This window comes from Diprion similis, chromosome 9, assembly GCF_021155765.1.
Source record: "Diprion similis isolate iyDipSimi1 chromosome 9, iyDipSimi1.1, whole genome shotgun sequence".
NCBI classification, from domain to species: domain Eukaryota; kingdom Metazoa; phylum Arthropoda; class Insecta; order Hymenoptera; family Diprionidae; genus Diprion; species Diprion similis.
This window is the reverse complement of record NC_060113.1, coordinates 5778587-5797822: the sequence shown is the minus strand read 5'-3', so window position 1 is coordinate 5797822 and position 19236 is coordinate 5778587. Positions and strand designations below refer to the sequence as shown.

Here is a 19236-nt window from a genome sequence, read left to right as displayed (position 1 = left end):
AAAAATAGAGCGGATACTGCTGTAAACGAAAAGCAACTGCATCGCTAAGAAGCTAAAATGTTCAACAATTCACATGAGATTTGCAATTTGTTTGTGCAAAAATTTTTCTGCATTATTTGGGCAATGTGAAGAAATGAATTTTTTCTATTTTCTACAAAATTAAAATTAATTAAAATATATAAATTAGATGTAAAATATGCGAGATAACGTTTTGAAAATTTTCTCTCGGATATCATACGCTTTGTTCAACCTTCGAGAATTGATTCGGGATTATTTCTTATTCAAGGATGTAATTTGTTTTTGCTGCGACATCCGGGATCCGTAGCTGCGATAGAAAAATAAGAAGCCGGACTAGCGAGGCGAAGATCTGACTGGTTAGACCCTCGAGGCAGTTTCTTGGTTCGATAAATAAGCGAGTCTGTATTTATCGCCAATATTTTGTACCCGCATGATTTTCAAGTCATACGATTCGGATCGATTATATTTCTACATTTGGCACATGACAGAAAATTTCTTTCAAGTCAGAATTAATTGTTTAGCATGAAAGAATCAGTTCCAGAATTTTCAGCCATTCCTGTTGTTTGCGAAACCAATAAATTTTTTTTACAACATTTTTACGTTTACGCAAAACTCAGGAATCACTTATCCGATTTTTCTCAAATTTCATGACTTCTAAATCGAATGAAAATTATTCATCCGAATTGATCGATTCGTTTCGACTTATTGTCGGAGAAAATAATTTAACAAATAACTCAGGAATTTATGAATCGATTTCGCTCAAGATATAATCGGATTTATATAAATGAGAAAGAAGAGCATCAATTGATACTAAAATCATCAAAATCCATTTAATGACTGCCTTGACTACAGAGAAGCGGAAAATTAAAGAAATATATATCAAATTTTGAAATGTAAAAAAAAAAAAAAAAAAAAAAAAAAAAAATGTAGCTGATCAAAGAAATCTTATCTTTGTGCCAATGAAACTTAACTGTGATTTATAACAATCAAAACAATATTTAATAGCAATAAAATCGGTTATTTAACATAGCATAGGTGGATTTTTTTCTTCGTTGAAGCGGAACGCATGAATTGGAAGGAATTTTTGCGCAAAAAACATTTGGACTGTATGTGTGTAAAAACGATTTGACACGGTATTACCAAAAAAAAAAAAAAAAAAAAAAAACATCGAGGATAAATTCAATTATTTCATTGATGAATAAAAATTTGTTGATAAGAGAAAGAAAAAACTTTGAAGAAAAGCTGTTGATAGATCTCCTTTCATCTAAACACGTGCCAAAAATTTGCAACGAAAGAAAACTGCGTTTCTTTTTTTTATAATAAATGATCTGATTACGTAAATTATATATTTTATTTTTCGATCAAAACGCGGGTTGAGAGATATACAAAGTAGGTGGGTTTTAACGAGAAAATTATAATGCACAGACTGGTGCAATTTATTGTAAAATTGTGTCGTCAATCAGGTTTTAAACGCGGCGATCTGTTGCAGGTTCACGACGATGTTCTGATTTCGGCGATTCCGCGTGTCGAGAGAAAGGCGTAGTAGGTAGGTACCTACACGTAAAATTCTTCGGGATTATTGCGCAATTTGACATTATACGTTATACGTGTTCGTCGACGCATTTTTCTTTTTTTTCTTTTTTTTTCTTTTTTTTTTATACAGTAATAATTTACTCGTATTTATGTGTACGAGTATGTTTATGCTTGAGTAAATCAAACGGTGAAACAAAATTTTTCGTTTAATTATATTTATTATTTCGTCACACTTGTCATCCCGCGACTAGCCTAGCAGCACACAATATCGATGCTCGTATGATTCGTCTTTTCAACGTAACTGTTACAATTTTTTTTTTTTTTTTTTTTTTTTTTTTCTCTCGGGTATAAATAACAACGAATTACAAAATTCCATCTTTTCAGACCTATAAATTGTGTCACGGTTCACGATTTCAGCACATTTGTACAATTTGACGAGAAATTATTGCTCTACTTTAGAATATAAGGTGTTAATTTTACGTTACGAGAAAAGAGCAATTTTTTTTTTTTATTCAAGGATAATCGAAGCGAATTTTTTTAAACAAAGTGCAAAAGAAAATTAAGCTATTTTCTCTGGCATGATGAGAATGAGAAAATGAATAAACCGAATCAAGATGTCGGCTGTCTTTGTGAAACATAACCCGTGACCTGAAAGGAGAAAAAAAAAGCTATAAATAAACTGGGAATGTATAAAAAAAAAAAAAAAAAAAAAAAATTAAGCAGTGGACGGAAGAGACGGCCGGACTTTAGCAGGTGAGCAAATTACGCAAGGAGTGCGTTTATGCAATTAAATTTAATTGCAACGCCAATTTCGCGGTCAGCTGTCCAGACATTCACCGGGAATGTTTGAGAATTGATATTTTTGACGTTTTTCATTTACTTGTATCTTTGAACACGATTATTATCTTTTTCAAGCTATGGAACAGTTGATGTAGATTGAAAACAATTATGCATTTAGTGTAATTAAATTAAATATTTCAATGTAGTTCAGGCTGAAAAAAAAATTTAAAAACTTTTATGGAGCATAAATTTTTCGAATAGTCATTTAGTTGGTGGAAAATAATATTTCGTCAAATTAAATTAAAAATGTATTGCATTGAAATGATTTTTTTTTTTTTTTTTTTTGTTCAAGTCAAACCTGTTTGATCCAAATACAACTTGTGTTTGAAAAATGAATTTTCATCGTCGTTACTAATCGTTGATCACCTCGCGATTATTCACCGAGTCGTAATCGAACCGATCAATTACATTCTCGTTCGAATACAAAATTGGATAGATCAGGTTTGAAGCAAGGTCGTCTAATTCTATTCGTATTTTGTACCGAATCACCGGACAAAATTCCCATCCATTCTTCAGGGACAATTTTGGGCAGTGGACAATGCCGAACGGAGGCGTTTAGGGAACTCGAATTTTTAACAGTGGGTTGGCTTTTGATTGATTGGTGCGATCGGCGTCTTTCGAATCCAGATACCAGCAAAAACTCGGAGAAAAAGTTCATTGAAATTGAATAAACATTTTTTTGCATTGCTCTACAGTTTAGTGAATTATTAGTTTTTTTTTTTTTTTTTTTTCATTACCGCAATACGACTAGTTGAAAATTTAAGCACGTATTCAGTCAAAAATATTTTTCTTTGAAATTTGAAAATATTTCCGCTGAATCTGTTGGTCTGAAAAAAAAAAAAAAACACACACACACGTTTTTTATACGAGAAAAACTCGTTCCTTACATTTTGTGAAAGAGAACCAAAATTTTGAAGATATTCAACACTTTTTTGAAGGGAAAAAAAAAAAAAAATAAAAAAAAAAATGGTCTACGATAATAAATAATTATACAGTAAATGCATCGACTTCAACGGAGGAATTCGACGTCTTAATAATCGGAGCATTAGCCTTGACGTCATCCAATTTGGTGAGAAGAGACAACGCGGAATATCTGCATGCGTTTCGTTATGACGTTGTAATTGAGGTTAAAAATTGACTGTAAGGATCGCGTGCTGAGCTCGATACTCTGGAATGAAGTTATTTGCGTAAAAGCGAAGGACGAGATCACGGTTGTAAAAAATTTCGTAAGTGGTACGCGATCGCTTTTTAAGCTCAAAGTAAAATTAGTCGTTGCAACAAATTTTTGCTTTCACAATTCCCACCGTTCAATCTGAAGCGATAATTCAACGTTCGAACGAATCAAAGAATTTTTTCGTATTCACAAAACGCAAGAAATCAGGTTTTTTCCTACGAAAAAAGTATTTTTTTTTTTGTATTTCATCAATTTGTGGAAATGTGTGAATATAATGGTTAATTAAAGAAAAAAGTAATTGATTCATTATTTATTTTGAAAATAAAAAATCATAAAGAAGATTTTATTTTGGTTTAACCGAGTATAGCGCTGTAAAAATTTCTTGGATTTTATACAATTTGATTTAATTTAAATAAACCTTTATCTTAAACTTTTTTTATGCTTCAACCATTCGCGGATACACTCAACTTGCAGCGAGCTGACGCTGACACGCCGACACCTTTTGCCCGTATACAATTCAATCGCATTTACATACGAGAGCAGTTGCGTACCTGCCATGCTCCAAACTCGTGTTGCGAAATTAAATTTGCCAGTGCCAACTCGTCTCGGTATTTCTGCTTTGTGGAATACAGAATATTCTCCCGATTACTCGGCCTCAGTAGAATTTTATTCACCGACAATTCAACTTGACTTTACCTCAACACGATATATAGGTTTTGCCTTTTTTTCCTGAATTTCTACACCGAAAATATCTGCAAATTATCTCTGCAAAAGTCTCAGAATTATTATTTAATTCTTAGATTAAATTTTTGTGGTACAGTATTTTTTCAATTCTTTTTTTTTGTCAATATTAACAGGTAATAATAATTTGTAGACGCGAGAAGTTCGGAGAAAATAACGATAATAAGAGAATACAAAGAAGTTAAGAAAATATCTGAAAACGAAAATTTGAAGAATGAATCGTTTCTGTCAACGTTCGGTTGGCAAACCCTTGTCAAAAATTGCTCGAAATTACGCAAGCGTGACGTGTTGTCTGAGGACAAGGAAATTTTGCACCTTAATTCTGGCGAAATTTAACTCGAAATCCCAGCGTGTAATCGACCTGTCTGTTCGAGGTCGGCTGCACTTTGTGAGGCGGTGGGTGGCGATGACTGCAAGGCGAAGTACGGATTAAGCCACTGAAACCGATGCAGCTGCCGCTGGTCCAGACAGAGACAAGAGGACGAGAGAATCCTGTTTTGTTGCGGGTGTTGGTTGTTCCAGAACCACCGACCTGCCCTTATAATTTATTCCTGTGCGCAGTGATGTGCGTATTTAATTTTGACAGTTAGAAATTTATTAATTAAACAAAGTAAGCGACTCCCAACAAGCTTTGCGAACCATGAATATTCAAGTAGGTCTGATTATGTGTTTATCATTTTTCTTTTAGAAATCCATCCATCATATTAGATGGGTTAAGGTACTTATAAAGAAGCGTTGTACACCTCGAAAATGCGGCGATGCAAAACTCCTATACCGCTCTAGCGATCAGAGTGAAAATTGGGCAGTTAATTCCTTATTTTGGCAAAAAGTGGAGCGTCTTTTTACTTTTTCAAAATTTTGAAAAAAAATTTACAGATTGGTTACCACCCACAGGAATTGGCCAAATTTTTACAGTTGCACTGAATGGATCGAACTATCCGGTATGATGCCACTCGGCGGTGATGAAACACACATTTTGAGCCCAGTCCCATGAGATTTGATGGTGAAATGACGAAATGGCAGCTGATCTGGTTTTCGATTATGAAGAACACCGAAATCTCTTTTTGGCGACATTTCTTACCGACTTTTCATGCATGCCGGTAATTTTTTACCGATATTACACACATACATTACCGACATGCGCGTAATGTCGGTAACAAATGTCGCCAAAATGAGATTTCGGTATTCTTCGTAATCGAAAACCGGATCAGTTGCCATTTCGTCATTTCACCATCAAATCTCATGGGACTGGGCTCAAAATGTGTGTTTGATCACCGCCGAGTGGCATCATACCGGATAGGTCGATCCATTCAGTGCAACTGTGAGAATTTGGCCAATTTTTGTGAGTGGTAACCAATCTGTAAATTTTTTTCCAAATTTCGAAAAAGTAAAAAGACGTTCCAGTTTTTGCCAAAATGAGGCATTAACTTCCCAAGTTTCACTCTGATCGCTTGAGCGGTATATAAATTTTCAAATATGATGATGAAATTTCAGAACTTTAAACTTTCTGTTGAATATACTTGGAGGTGAACTGGTTCATAAAAAGTTTATAAGAGTTGATTAATTTAAGTCAAGAGTAGAAAAGTATTAGATGCGATCTTGCGATCTCGTGCGACGATAGGCGGAGGTAATTGATCGATATCATTCTACGAACAGTTTGAACTCTGTCAAAATAATTGCGTCGGAAATTTGAGGAACGCAAACGGCGACTGGTTCGTGTATAAACAACTGGCAAGTGACATTGGGCAGGGCCCCAACAGCCCCGCGTTTTTGGTGAAAGTGAATCCGACGTTTGGCCAATACCGGAGTATCTGGAACGTCCGAGGAGAGTCCAGGAGGAGATCGGAGACTCGGAATACTGTTGCAAAAATATATGCTAATTATATTAAATATATGAAGAGAGCAGCAAAATAGAAGGACCATAATATCGAATTTTTAAGTGAAAATTAGATTTATAGAATTGAGAAATGGAGAAAGTCGAGGTACGAAGAAGTAGAAAAATAGAAAGATCAGTATGTAGAATGACAAAATGTAGAATCGTCAGAATTTGTCTCGATAATATAGATTCATATGCAGAATCTAGATTTTGTCGTTCTGTATTTTTAATTTTCTATACTTGGACTTTCACGTTTTCATAATTTAACGAATTAGATTTTTGTGTTTTTGAAAATTCAATATTTTTGCACTTCTATCAATCGGCCATTCAAGTTTTCTACCATCACTCTGAACAATGTTTGTTTTTTCGCGTGTTTCGCGAAACGTAAAAGGCCTTTAAGAATGTCAAAGCATTCGGCAAAACACTTGATTAAATTTTTGCAATTGAATGATTTATCGAAATCTGAAAGCTGTACTTTCGGCACGTAATTCGTCCGACGGATGATGAGTTATTCCGTCAACGTAGTGACCTTGACTCATTTCACTCATTACCGATTGCAATCGCTCCTCCTCTAGTTCGGTTTTCCACTTTCTTTTCAATTACATGCGGAGCTATAAAGCGATTGCGAGTTCGATCAAGTCAGCTTTCTTTAGACTTGACGGACGCATGTTGCAGGCGATTATTGTGCAGCCTGAATGGCAAGTGGTAAGTGGAGGAATCAGACTTTCTGGCTCTGTTTCGGCTTCGAATTATGACATTGACTGGAGCCTAGCGGCTCTCTCACTTCTTTTCCTCATTCGTCGAGTGCAGAAAAATTTCTGGGAATGTTGCATCGACTTTTGAAATTCGAGAAGCGTATCGCACGATCCACTTTCTGCACAACACTTTGAGCTATTTCATCGACTTCCTGTCGGGCACATATCCGTCATTCTTTTCGTCAAGGCTCGATATTCATCCTCCTTGGAACACGTTGGGCGTTAACCATGTGGTCGTCGTTCGAAGAACGACTCGCCAATTATTATTCACATTCTCACTTTCAACTCACCCATACAGCTCCATGCATCGATAGTCGATACATTCAGTGGTTCGATGAAACTGGGGCACAGAAAGGGGTGCGAGTGAAATCTAGTTCACCGTTCACTTCTGACGTGAACCTGTATTACGTGTAATACATAACACGTTCTATAGTCAAAAGATCACTTCTGCAAGATATTGTGCAACGGTGTCATGTTGATTATATGCATTCCTTGGCTCTAATTCAAGTTTACAAGCAAAGCATTCGTATTGTTTAGCAATACTTAGTCACACCTCTTACGCAGAAGTATTTATTTCAGACGGAGATTCGGAAGAAATTGAGCGAAATTCAATTCTCTACTTCGTAATAAAATAAAAAGTAAAAAATAAAAACTAAGCACCAAATCACTCGGTGAATTTGGTTTTTATTTGTCACGTGACTTGGTGCTTATAGTTTCAAAATATTTCAAATTCTGTGATCGAAGTTTGTGCAGCAATAACGAGATGATCTGACTAAGTTTCACTCTATTTCAGTAGATTTTACCATAATCTGAAATTGAAATACTTACTGAGAAACAGTTGTGTACAAACTTATGTAGAAGAGATGAATTTCCCTTACGCAAACGTTCTTTTTCTTTTCTGAGGCTGCACTGTGTTGATTGTGTGGACCATCACGTGTAGAACGATTTCAACAATCAATTTGAAAATTCAATATCACATAGTGTTAGAAGTCCAGACTGTACTTTCCTTAAAGCGACATTCGTATCCTTTCTTTGAGGAAAAGTTCCTTAAGTATCACGAACTTTATACATAGAATCAGTTCCAAACCGGGTGATCCGAAAAGTTTTCGACTTCAACGTGTGTAGACTTACAAGAAGACTTATATGTAGAAAAATGAAAGTAAATTAAACAAAAAAAATGCTTTGTACCTTTGTTATGTCGAAAACTTTTCAGACCACCCTCTATATACACTACTAATAAGGAGTAATGATCTAGAGTCAAATGTACCCATAAATAATACACCAAGTTTAAGTTTCAAGAGGATATATACGTATATTTATTGCCAATCTACCTTAAATATAATACCACACAATGATAGCCACACGTATGATGATCTAGTAATTAACCAGGAGCATTTAACGAGTCCGGTACCGTTTTCACCCTACCAATTGTACTCGGTTCCGAGCCCAGTGAAGGTGGTTCGAGCGACGTCGGGGGCGGCGGAATAGGCGACAACGGGACTGAGGTGGCCGGTACTTCCGGGGGCGGCGTAGGCGGTGGAGAGGATCTTGGCGTCGTTGGTAAGCCGGGCGTCGGACTTCCGGACACTTGAGAAAGCGGTGTCGACGGCTTTGCTGTAGTGAGTGACGGCGTGGCTTCCGTCGAGAGACTTGACGGTGCTTTCGTGCGAGGATCCAACGGCGTGGTCGGCCGAGTACGAGGGCCCATAGGCGCCGCTCTGGCCCAAACTCGGGGCCGTTGCGTAGGCAACGGGCCCTGCGTTGTAGGTCACGTGGGAGACGCTCGGCGCCGGTGAGTACGGAGTGGAGTGGGAGTAGACGACGGTCGGGTTGCTTATGCGCACGTCCGATTTGCTCTGGGTCGAATACGGCGTCTCAATCGTCTTCGAGTAGGTCGAGACCTGGGCTAGGTTTCCTGGACCCCGAAGGATGTTCGATGGATGCGAGGTCAGCGATGGTGACACTTCCACCGAGTGCTCAGAGTTTCGCAGGTAATCACCGTACGCTACTGCCACAATGGCGGCGAGGGCCACGAACTGAAATTATTAAATATTGGTTGTATTGATGTTTGGAGAAGGAGAATCCATGGGTGAATCACTTGGTTTCATTTGTGTTATGGTTATAGGAAGATTCGAGGAAAACTGAATAAACCTAGATTTTGGTATTTCGAAAATATGATTTCATGTGGAAGAAGAGGCTCGTTGTGATTGGGTAGAGCAAATTATTTCAGCACATGGGATGATTATGAAGATTCTTTGAAACTATTCAACAATGGTGTCTTGATTGTGACAATTTCTAACGAGGATATAGTGAACTGAAGTAAAAAAACGCGTTTAGAGTTATTTATTGAAGGATTTGATCGTGTTGTTTCTTGTCTTTAGAGAGATCCAAGGAATCAAGAAAGACCCAAATGAAGATTCTTCTGAGAGACGGCTTTGCTTATAGAAAATAATTTCCATCCTGATTAGTAGAAGAAAATTATCAATTGTGAAAATTGCTCTCGGAAGATTTAACTAATGTTTTCGAATTATCTCGAATTGTTAAAAGAACTAGATAAATTCCTAAATTTAAGTATCACAAGTTCTATCATGACGGTGAAACGTGTTCGGTATGGTATAGATGATAAGCAATATGCACCTACCTTGAACATGGTGCAACTGGTTTATGGTGAAAACAGGCGAATGATGATCTAACGAGATACGGATCTACTTATATACTAAAATGATCACTATTCTACTCCTACTTCTCAGCATTTACACTCTTACAATCAGGGGCGAGAACCTTCGGTAGGATTATCCGTATACTTGTTGGAAATTGCGCAAGACGCCACGGTTTATTGTTAAACGAGTGCTGCATGGCGTTACTTGATACGCTTATAGGATATATCGTCGAGGAGTAAGATAATGCCACAAGAAACACCGATTAGTGGGAATTTTATTTGCAGAAATGCTGTGTGTTAGTGGAGCAATCGGAACTCGCGACGTGGTGAATTTGCTTTTTAATAGATTTCGTAACATTAACTTTGCAGAAAGTATGAATAAAAATTAAGGCTCACGATTTCAAAAACTTAAACACATATAGAATTTCATAAAAGTAGAATTCTTGTTATGAGATGCAGTAGATAGAAATGAAAATAAGCACGAGAATGTTTGGATTTTTGATAGGCGGTATTTTTTTTTTTGCAATCTCTATATTTTCAATTTGTCGGGAAAGTTAATAGTTATTTGGCTTATTGATTGTGACTTTGGATACTCCGAGCTTATCAAATATCAACAGTTTATCGATTAGACTGTTTCAAGAGATCAAGAATGTTTGTTTGTCATCGAGTATCGACAAGACGAAATTGTCCTTGAAAATGGTCAACGTGAATATAATCTACAGTTTACAGTTGTTTTCCAAATAGTGAAATGAGTATGGAGAAATTAATTGTTTTCTATCTTGGAGCAACATTTTTTTAATCAATCACTCGAAAATGAAAAAGTGTTTTCTTTCGAGTATCGATTACAAGAAAATCTTTCTCCTTTTATGTAAATTCAAGTTCTCAATTCGAGAAATTTATCTTGTATGTATTATATTTATAATTCAAACTAGATGACTTGAATAAGCGAGTATTGAGTATGAATTCGAAAAACCGATTTCAATAGGCGGAGCTATTATAGCATAACAAAGTAACTTGGAATCAGATATGAACCAGATATTTAAGCACATTCCTGTACACGTCGCATCGCATTTCTCGACAATATTTCACATTTACCAAATCGTTGACAGCTGGGATATGAATATTCTATCGAATGTTGATAACAGAACATTACGGACACGAGACGTGATACAATCAGATATCACAATACCCGCACACTGCAGTTGTATTGCATTCTCAAGTGTTATATTGAAAAGTCTTTTCATTCCACACTGGGATTTTGATCAGTGTAGACAGGATGACGAAGTTGATTTTTTGTCTTATTACAACGCTCATCTCAATGTCAGTTGATGCTGGTCGAGCTCAGGAAATCGAGTACATAAATTTTCCACCGAATTTACTTCGACAAGATATACTCAGATACGAGGATTGGATTACGAACGACTATAAAATTTTTTTACTTCAAGTGGTGAAGAATCAATCTAAGAAGTCTCCAATAAACGTTGTCATGTCAGTTACCAGCTGTTCGATCTGTGACAGAATTTTTGGTGAACTGATGAAGGCATCTGCCCACACGTTTTTCACAATCAACTTTACATCCACTGATGATCACAACGCCGAAGAAAACACAAGGATCCCTTCCAGCGACGGTTACTACAAATCTCTTACATTCCTGATGTCCAACGTTGGAGAGTTTTTCGAAAAGTTTGCCAAACTTCGTCTGAAGTATGCGTGGAACCCGAGAGCTCAGCACCTAATTTTCACTGTGATAAAACCAACCATCGGCGAGCTGGAGATGGTTTTTAATGAATGCTGGACTCACCGGGTCCTCAACGTTGCAGTGATGGTCTACAATCGAGGAGAAGCTTACACCTACAATCCATATCACAATGATCGTGTTCAGGTGCAAGAAGTGGTTGATTGGTCGGGAATGTTCTACGACAAACTTCAGAATACGAACGGTCGTCTGATCAAGGCTAAGTACATCCCATATTCTGCTGGTAACGTAGTTAGGTGGATAGAGAAAGAAAGAAGATACAAAATATTCGCCAAAGATTTTGGTTACGCAAATGCATTCTACAAGGCAATCAACGCCACTCCAGGTTTCATCAATCTAACGCAAAGCCACATTCACTTGTACAAAAACTTTTCATATCTTTACGAAACTTGGGCAAACCATGAATTCGATGGCTTCGAATTGTGGCTAAATTATTTTCCGGCCGCTATCAAATTTGAAAAACGAATTGAACATTCGTATCCCGTGCTTAGAGGTGACGTCCGGATCATGGTGCCAAAAAGCGGTATCAAAACACCGAGTCTGCTCGAACCCTACGACAAAGTCACATGGATTTGGGTGCTGATTACTCTTGTAGTCTTCTCTGTTTATCTCTACATATTCAACAAGCTCCGGGGGATCATTGAAAATGCTTTCTTTCGCACTCTTGGTGTCTTCCTGGGTATGGGTATGGCCAACAGGCGCCAAGAATTGGTGCAAAAGTTCACCTTCACGATGTTGATGATGTTCTCTTTGCTCATTCTGAATGCATACCAGGGTTCCTTATATAGCGCACTTGCTACGGTATCTCGCTATCCTGAAATCGACACGTTGACTCAGCTTTACCAACGGACAAGAACGGTCCGCACTGTGCTGAACGTCGACGTGTTTCTTCGTGAAAGCGAGCCTGGCTTGAGGGTGTTTCGCTTCGACGACGTGGATTTCAATGCGTACATGGCAAGTCACCGTGATGAATCCTACGCCTTTCCAACCACCATGGCGGAGCTGATGGTTAGGCAAAAGATCTTCTCAGAAAATGGTGTACCCTTTTACCACATAATGAAGGAGTACTCTTTACCGGGTTACGATGGTTATACGCTTCCCTACGGGTCACCCTACCTTGACAAACTTGAGAGAGTTGTTTTGGCTTGCAAAGAGGCTGGCTTAGATCAATACTGGGAAGCTGAGGCTGTCCTGCAAGACGTGCTGTCGGGAATTGCTATAAAGTATGCAGCTGATGAGAAACTACTGAAGAAATTGTCCCTGCAGACACAGCAAATGGTATTTTATATTTTGGGAGGTGGATTACTTGTTAGTCTTTGCTGCTTTATTGCAGAGATTTACCGGCACGGCCGATTAGAGACCTTTTTAGGAGGGAAACGTCGCTAGTATCACTTATTGCTATCCTAGTTTTCTTACTTGTTATTCCATGTAACTACTTTCTTCATACATGGGCTAGTGAAATTGAAAGTTCATTTTCTAAAAAAGTTTAAAATATTTCGAAAACGGACTTTTCGAGGAAAATAAATCGAGGACAAACAATGATAAGTATGTAAGAGTATTTCGTTTTATTTAAAAATTGTGCATCGTTAAATATCACTAATTACAAAAACGTTCGGCTTAATGATGGTAAGCGTAGCCGGGGGCAGAGTAGCTGACATGAGCCGTGGGGGCAGCGTATCCTGAGTAGGAAAGGGGGGCGGCGTACTTGGCGAAGGGGGCGGCGTAGGCGAGGGGAGCCTGAGCAATGGGGGCGGCGTACTTGGCGAAAGGAGCAGCGTAAGAAAGGGGAGCGTGAGCAACGGGGGCGGCGTACTTAGCGATGGGTGCTGCTCCATAGGTGGAGTAGGCCAAGGGAGATGCGATCTTGGTAACTGGTGCAGCGTATTGTGAGTATCCGGAATAAGCCAGGGGGGCGGCGTACTTGGCGATGGGGGCGGCGTAGGCGAGTGGAGCGTGGGCAATGGGGGCGGCGTACTTGGCCACGACGGGGGCAGCGACGGTCTTGACGGCGACGGCAGCGCCCTCTTTGCGGACGACGGCGTTGAATCCGTTAACGGGGTCGGCGGTGTAGTCGACGATGCGGCGGGTTCCGTCAGCTTCGATGAGCGAGTATCCACCGTGGACGACGTCTCCGTCGCGGGTCTCGTGCTGCTCCTTGTTGTCCCCGGTTAGCGAGTCCTGGACGTCGTAGGAGTAGCTGTACTGGGGGTTCGGGTCGTAGTCGGCGTCGACGGTCTTGGTGACGACGGCCTTGGCGAGAGGAGCCGCATAACCGTAACTTGGTGCAGCATAGCCGTAGGCGGGGGCCGCGTGGTAGCCCTGGGGGGCGGAGGCCAGAAATCCGGCGTTGGCGGCGGCCACGAGGGCGAAGAGGGTGATGAACTGGAAGCGAAAGAGTCTTTGTCAGCAATGTATTCTAAGATTTCTTAATCGTCCGATCATACATTTGCAAATGATCTGTGATCCGCAAATGAAATGTAGTCTCGAAATCTGAACTCCACTTCTTGGATAGTAAAGTAGGTGACATTGTGTGCTTTCTGTGTAAATCGAATGATGTTCAAATAGTTATTTTCAGGATTAAAGTCTCGTTACAATTTATTGTTGAAATATTGAACTAACGATGTCTGTATGACGACCTTCTCGAAGCACATAAATAATACAATTCACGATGGCGGAACGGTTGTCTCTCTATTTCATTTTGATTTTGCACAATAATTACTTTAGAAACTTGAGCAGAGAAACATTTCCAACAGTCAGAAAATAAAACTAACGATCAGTCGTAGAATATAAATAGCATCTGTTGATCGATGCCAAAGATACTGAATGATTATAGATCAATGATGACATAAGCTTGTAAATTGTTTACCTTGAATGCCATGGCTGCTGTAATGTCCTGTGGATTACTGATACTCTTCACAGTTTTGGTGAGTCTTTTATACCGTCGAAAAGAACTGGAGAATTTTTCATCCCGAGGCCACGCCCCACTCAGACGTTCACCAAAAACTGAATTTATATCCTCTTTCTCTTTTGCGAATGAATCGCTCCAGCAGTTTTACTCTATCCCCTCCAAATTATCGTCCTGCATCCGTATACTTACCATGAAGCTTCAATTTTTACGCGTGACATAACACCTGCACTGCTACGCATGACATAATGTGACCGTTATGTTTTGAGATCGACCAACTGCATTAACGGTCATCAATTAGGTAAAGGTTTACATGATCAATGGGTCTAGTCCTGGTTATTGTAAGAATAAGGTAATTTTAATATCTAGTCTGATTAGGGAAAACTTGTACATCGGATTGATAACTGATGTGGATTTGGACTTTTTCCCATTTTCGCATGAAACTCCTTTTTTTCATTCATGACATTGCAGTGCAGCAAAAGTAGGATTTCGTTGAATTGACCATATCGGATGCAAATGAGTTTGATTAGGATAATTGACCTGTGACTTTACATCACGTGGGATCAAGGAGCACAGTTCGGTAAATAACACGTTTACAATCAACTATGGATGTGTTGATGGTTTGCGTGAAAATGTAAAGAAAATTTGAGCAAAAAAGGTTTTCAAGATTTAAAAGCTTATGGAAACGATGAATGATACAGGAGTACAAGCAAATTGAATAGCCATAACACATCGCATGATTTCCAGCAAAAAGTATCATTGTATTTCAGAATGGTAGTCGACGCATTCCATGCTTTTATTGATAAAGTATCATTACACTTGACAAATCGCTACAATTGGTATGCAAATATTCCATCGAGTGTCGGTAACGTCTGATTGTACACTCTCAAAACGTGGTGAAAGTAAACATAATCAGGTATCGAGACATTTGACATCCACTAGGTCATGTGATCCAATTTTTCTTACCTAGAAAACTGTTTATTTGATTCCGAACTGTCGAACAGTGAAGTAGATATGTGCAAGATTATGTTTTGTGTTATTGTCACGTTTTTCGTTGCTGTTTTTCTAATTGAAAAATCTGACGAAAAAAATTCATCATTGAGGTCTTCGCTTCAAGGAACATTTGAGTACGAGGATTATTTAACAGACGATTATGAAGTTTTATTGTTTCAATTGGCAAAGCGTCAGTCTGCTAAGACAACGGTCAACGTTGTTTTGTCACGTCGAGGTTGCTCAGCTTGTGACGGTATGTTGGGAAAGCTGATGAAAGCAATGGCTCAAACGTATTTGACTTTGAATCTTGAGTCCACTGACGATACGATTGCCAATAAAAGTATTGGGCTCATTTCAAGCATGGAGAACTTCAGGTCAGTCATATTCATGACGGTTAACGTTCATGATTTTTTTTACAAATTTTCAAAACTTCGTTTGAAATATGCGTGGAACCCAAGAGCTGAGCATTTGATTTTTGCTGTAATAAAGCCGAACGCAGCCGAGCTAGAGATGGTTTTTAACGAATGCTGGAATCACCGAGTTCTCAATGTCGCAGTAATTATCCATAATCGAGGAGAAGCTTACACCTATAATCCATACCTTAATCACCATCTTCAGATGCAGGAAGTTGTGAATTGGTCAGGAATGTTCTACGACAAGCTCCGCAACACTAACGGGTACCCGATTAGGTCCAAGTACATTCCGTACTCTGGCAGTAACGTAGTAAAGTGGGTAGAAAACGAGAGGAGATTCAAAATATTCGGTTTAGATTTTAGCCACGCTAAAGCAATCTACAAGGCCATGAACGCCAGTTCAAGTTCCATCAATCTTACAGAAAGCCAAATTCTTTCCTACCAAAACGTTACATATCGCTACAAAACTTGGGGGGACCATCACTTCAGTGGTTACGAATTGTGGCTTAATTATATGCCATTTGCCACAAAATTTGAGGAACGTATCGAACGTTCGTATCCCGTGGTTAAAGGAGATATCCGAATTCTGGCACCAAAGAGTGGCATCAAAATACCGAGTCTACTCGCAACCTACGACAAAGCTACATGGATTTGCGTGCTAACTACTCTAGCAGTTTTCTCTGTTTATTTGCACACATTTAACAAGCTTCGGGGAATAATAGATAATGCTCTTTTCCGAACCCTAGGAATTTTCCTGGGTATGGGTTTGGTGAACAGGCACCAAGAACTGGTGGAAAGGATTACCTTCACGATGTTGATGATGTTCTCTCTGCTCATCCTAAGCGCGTATCAGGGTTCGTTGTACAGCGTCCTGGCTACCTTGTCTTATCATCGCGAAATCGACACGCTGCCTCAACTTCGCCAGCGGACGAAAACACTATGGACCTTACAAAACACCGCCGAGCATCTCCCGAGGCAAGAGTTAGGCTTGAAGGTGTTTACTTTCCAGACTGTGGAGTATGTGGTGTACATGGCGAGCCACCGTGACGAAGCTTACGCCTTTCCAAATAGCATGGCAGAGTACATGGCGAGGCGAAAGATCCTCTTTGAAAATGGCGTGCCCCTTTACCACATTATGAAGGAATATTTCATCCCGGATTTCGGGGCTTACTTCGTTCCTTACGGGTCGCCGTACCTTGAAAAAATTGACAGTGTTGTTCTCGCCTGCAAGGAGGCTGGCCTGGATCAGTACTGGAAAGAGCACGGTTATCTGCAGGACTTACTGTCAGGGGATTCGATAATTTATACATCTGCGGAGAGACCGTTGAAGAAATTGTCGCTTCAGACCCAGATGATGAGCTTCTACGTTTGGGGGGTTGGACTCTTTATTAGTCTCTGCTTCTTCATTGCGGAGATTTACTTCAACCGCTATCTGAAGAAGGATGCACCGAGACAGTCCAACAATGAGGCCATGAATTAGCGTTGGCCTGTGTTTACGGTTAATTATTGAGTATCCATGATGATATAATTATTTAAATGTCATCTTTTAGAATTTTTTCTCTCTCTTTTGCAAACTACAGCTCATTACGATTTACTCCGCTTTTAAATTAAGCAATTATTAATTGGATTTTTTTACAATCCCGAAGTATAAAAAAAATTATGTTCAAGTAATTGATTTGATCCATTGGTTATACTTTGGTCTTTTTGAATTGGATGGAAATTACTTATCAACAGCCTATCGTTGAATTTCATTCAGTTTCTGGGCATTATTTGACACCAATACTACTTATAGCTTTCACTTTCCAAGTTTCCATGAAATCGTTAAATAATGCTGCAGATTGCACCCTTACAGCATCGCTTGGTGCAGCTCTGACGTAGTAACGTGACTATTTTGAACCGACCAATCAAATTTTGTGAGACAGAGAAAGGATCTCGTGCTACCATATCTATCCTTTATACGCTCACCACTTATGGGACAGAATAGAATTGGCTGTCTCTATGTACTATACGTATACTCTAAGTATGAACCCGTAATAGGTGCTTGGTGACCTGACTCCAGAACGGGAGGCGTCATCGGCTGTCGTGTCCCGGTAGTGTCCGGGAGACTAGTTGTTAATAGTGTGTATCCAAAACGATATGCTTAAAATCAATCATACCCAGTATCGTGTGCAGTTTGTGTGTGATTATACGAAATTTGTGGGTAGAAAATAAAGGTGGAGCGAATTGATCTTCAATAAACAATGATAATTTCATGATATCTTATTTTATTCGGAAATTATGCAGTCTTAAACATTACTAATTACAAGAAGGTTCGATCTAATGATGGTAAGCGTAGCCGGGGGCAGCGTAGCTGACGTGAGCTGTGGGGGCGGCGTACCCTGAGTAGGAAAGGGGGGTGGCGTGAGCGACGGCGGGGGCGGCGTAGGTCACGTGGGCAGCGGGGGCGGCGTAAGAAAGGGGAGCGTGAGCGATGGGAGCGGCGTACTTGGCGAAAGGAGCGGCGTAAGAAAGGGGAGCGTGAGCAACCGGGGCGGCGTAGGCGAGTGGAGCGTGGGCAATGGGGGCGGCGTACTTGGCCACGACGGGGGCAGCGACGGTCTTGACGGCGACGGCAGCGCCCTCTTTGCGGACGACGGCGTTGAATCCGTTAACGGGGTCGGCGGTGTAGTCGACGATGCGGCGGGTTCCGTCAGCTTCGATGAGCGAGTATCCACCGTGGACGACGTCTCCGTCGCGGGTCTCGTGCTGCTCCTTGTTGTCCCCGGTTAGCGAGTCCTGGACGTCGTAGGAGTAGCTGTACTGGGGGTTCGGGTCGTAGTCGGCGTCGACGGTCTTGGTGACGACGGCCTTGGCGATCGGGGCGGCGTAGCCGTAGGCGGGGGCCGCGTGGTAGGCCAGGGGGGCGGGGGCCAGAACTCCGGCGTTGGCGGCGGCCACGAGGGCGAAGAGGGCGACGAACTGAAAGCAAAAGAGTCTCTTTGAGAAATCTATTCTGAGTTTCGCCATTTCTTAATCGTATGATTGTATTTGTAAATAATTTCTGATTTACGAATGAAATATTGTGTACAAATCTAAGCTCTACGTTCTTGAATAGATATCCAGATGGGAAAAAGGGTGAATATACATTTTATACGAATAGAATAATATTCTCGAGGCTATTTTGATATGGAAAGCACTACAGGCTTGCCTTTGAAATAATAGAGTAATTAGCGCAATAAAATTCTAATTACATCTAATAGTTGCGACATCAACTGTGACATCATGGCGACAAGAAATAGGCAGATTCAAAAGACTTGTCAATAGTATTCGAGGGTTGAACGGTTATATTTCTACTCAATATCTCTTCTGCACAATAATGTATTCAGAATTTTTAGTCGAATAACATTTTCAGCAGTGATAAAATAAAATAGAGTGAAAAAGCAAAAATTGTTCGGTTGTGTTTGTATAAACGGTAGTCGATTGAGACAAAAGTACCGATCGACGCTGTATCGAGTATGACAGAGACGTGAAAATCGCTCACCTTGAATGCCATGGCTGCTGTAACGTCTTGCGGATTACTGATACAGTTCGGAG

General features: G+C 39.8%; 3 protein-coding genes across 6 annotated transcripts in view; all 3 read right to left on the bottom strand.

Moving 5' to 3' along the window:
* The window catches only part of LOC124410365 (larval cuticle protein A3A-like), a 27852-nt gene extending 13570 nt beyond the window's left edge, over nucleotides 1-14282 (bottom strand). The window contains exon 1 of the mRNA XM_046888663.1: nucleotides 14219-14282. Within this exon, the coding sequence (XP_046744619.1) occupies nucleotides 14219-14230 (12 nt within the window). The 5' untranslated portion in view covers nucleotides 14231-14282. The remainder of the gene's footprint in view (nucleotides 1-14218) is intronic.
* Nucleotides 8359-9656, bottom strand: LOC124410293 (cuticle protein 76-like). Its single transcript, XM_046888542.1, has 2 exons — nucleotides 9579-9656; nucleotides 8359-8973 (listed from the first exon to the last, which is right to left on the bottom strand). The coding sequence occupies exons 1-2, from the start codon at nucleotides 9585-9587 to the stop codon at nucleotides 8359-8361; spliced, it is 624 nt and encodes a 207-aa protein (XP_046744498.1). The 5' UTR covers nucleotides 9588-9656.
* On the bottom strand, nucleotides 12899-19236 carry LOC124410360 (larval cuticle protein A3A-like). 4 transcript variants are annotated; one of them, XM_046888650.1, is made up of 5 exons: nucleotides 19184-19236; nucleotides 18511-18621; nucleotides 13266-13602; nucleotides 13142-13208; nucleotides 12899-13081 (listed from the first exon to the last, which is right to left on the bottom strand). In XM_046888650.1, exons 1-5 carry the CDS (start codon nucleotides 19193-19195, stop codon nucleotides 12970-12972), a joined length of 639 nt encoding a protein of 212 aa, XP_046744606.1. In that variant the 5' UTR covers nucleotides 19196-19236; the 3' UTR covers nucleotides 12899-12969. The 4 variants fall into 4 exon arrangements, with proteins under 4 accessions (XP_046744606.1, XP_046744607.1, XP_046744608.1 ...); XM_046888651.1 differs by having other exon boundaries at nucleotides 12899-13068; nucleotides 13180-13208; XM_046888652.1 differs by lacking the exon at nucleotides 13142-13208 and having other exon boundaries at nucleotides 13250-13602.

What these genes read in the sequence shown, in the direction of transcription:
- LOC124410360 (XM_046888650.1), bottom strand. An exon ending in CCCCATCGCCAAGTACGCCG is followed by an intron (nt 13,209 to 13,265) that starts CCCCCCTGGCTT and finishes CCAAGATCGCAT; the next exon opens with CTCCCTTGGCCTACTCCACC. An exon ending in GCCGCCCCCGTTGCTCACGC is followed by an intron (nt 13,082 to 13,141) that starts TCCCCTTTCTTA and finishes TCAGGCTCCCCT; the next exon opens with CGCCTACGCCGCCCCCTTCG.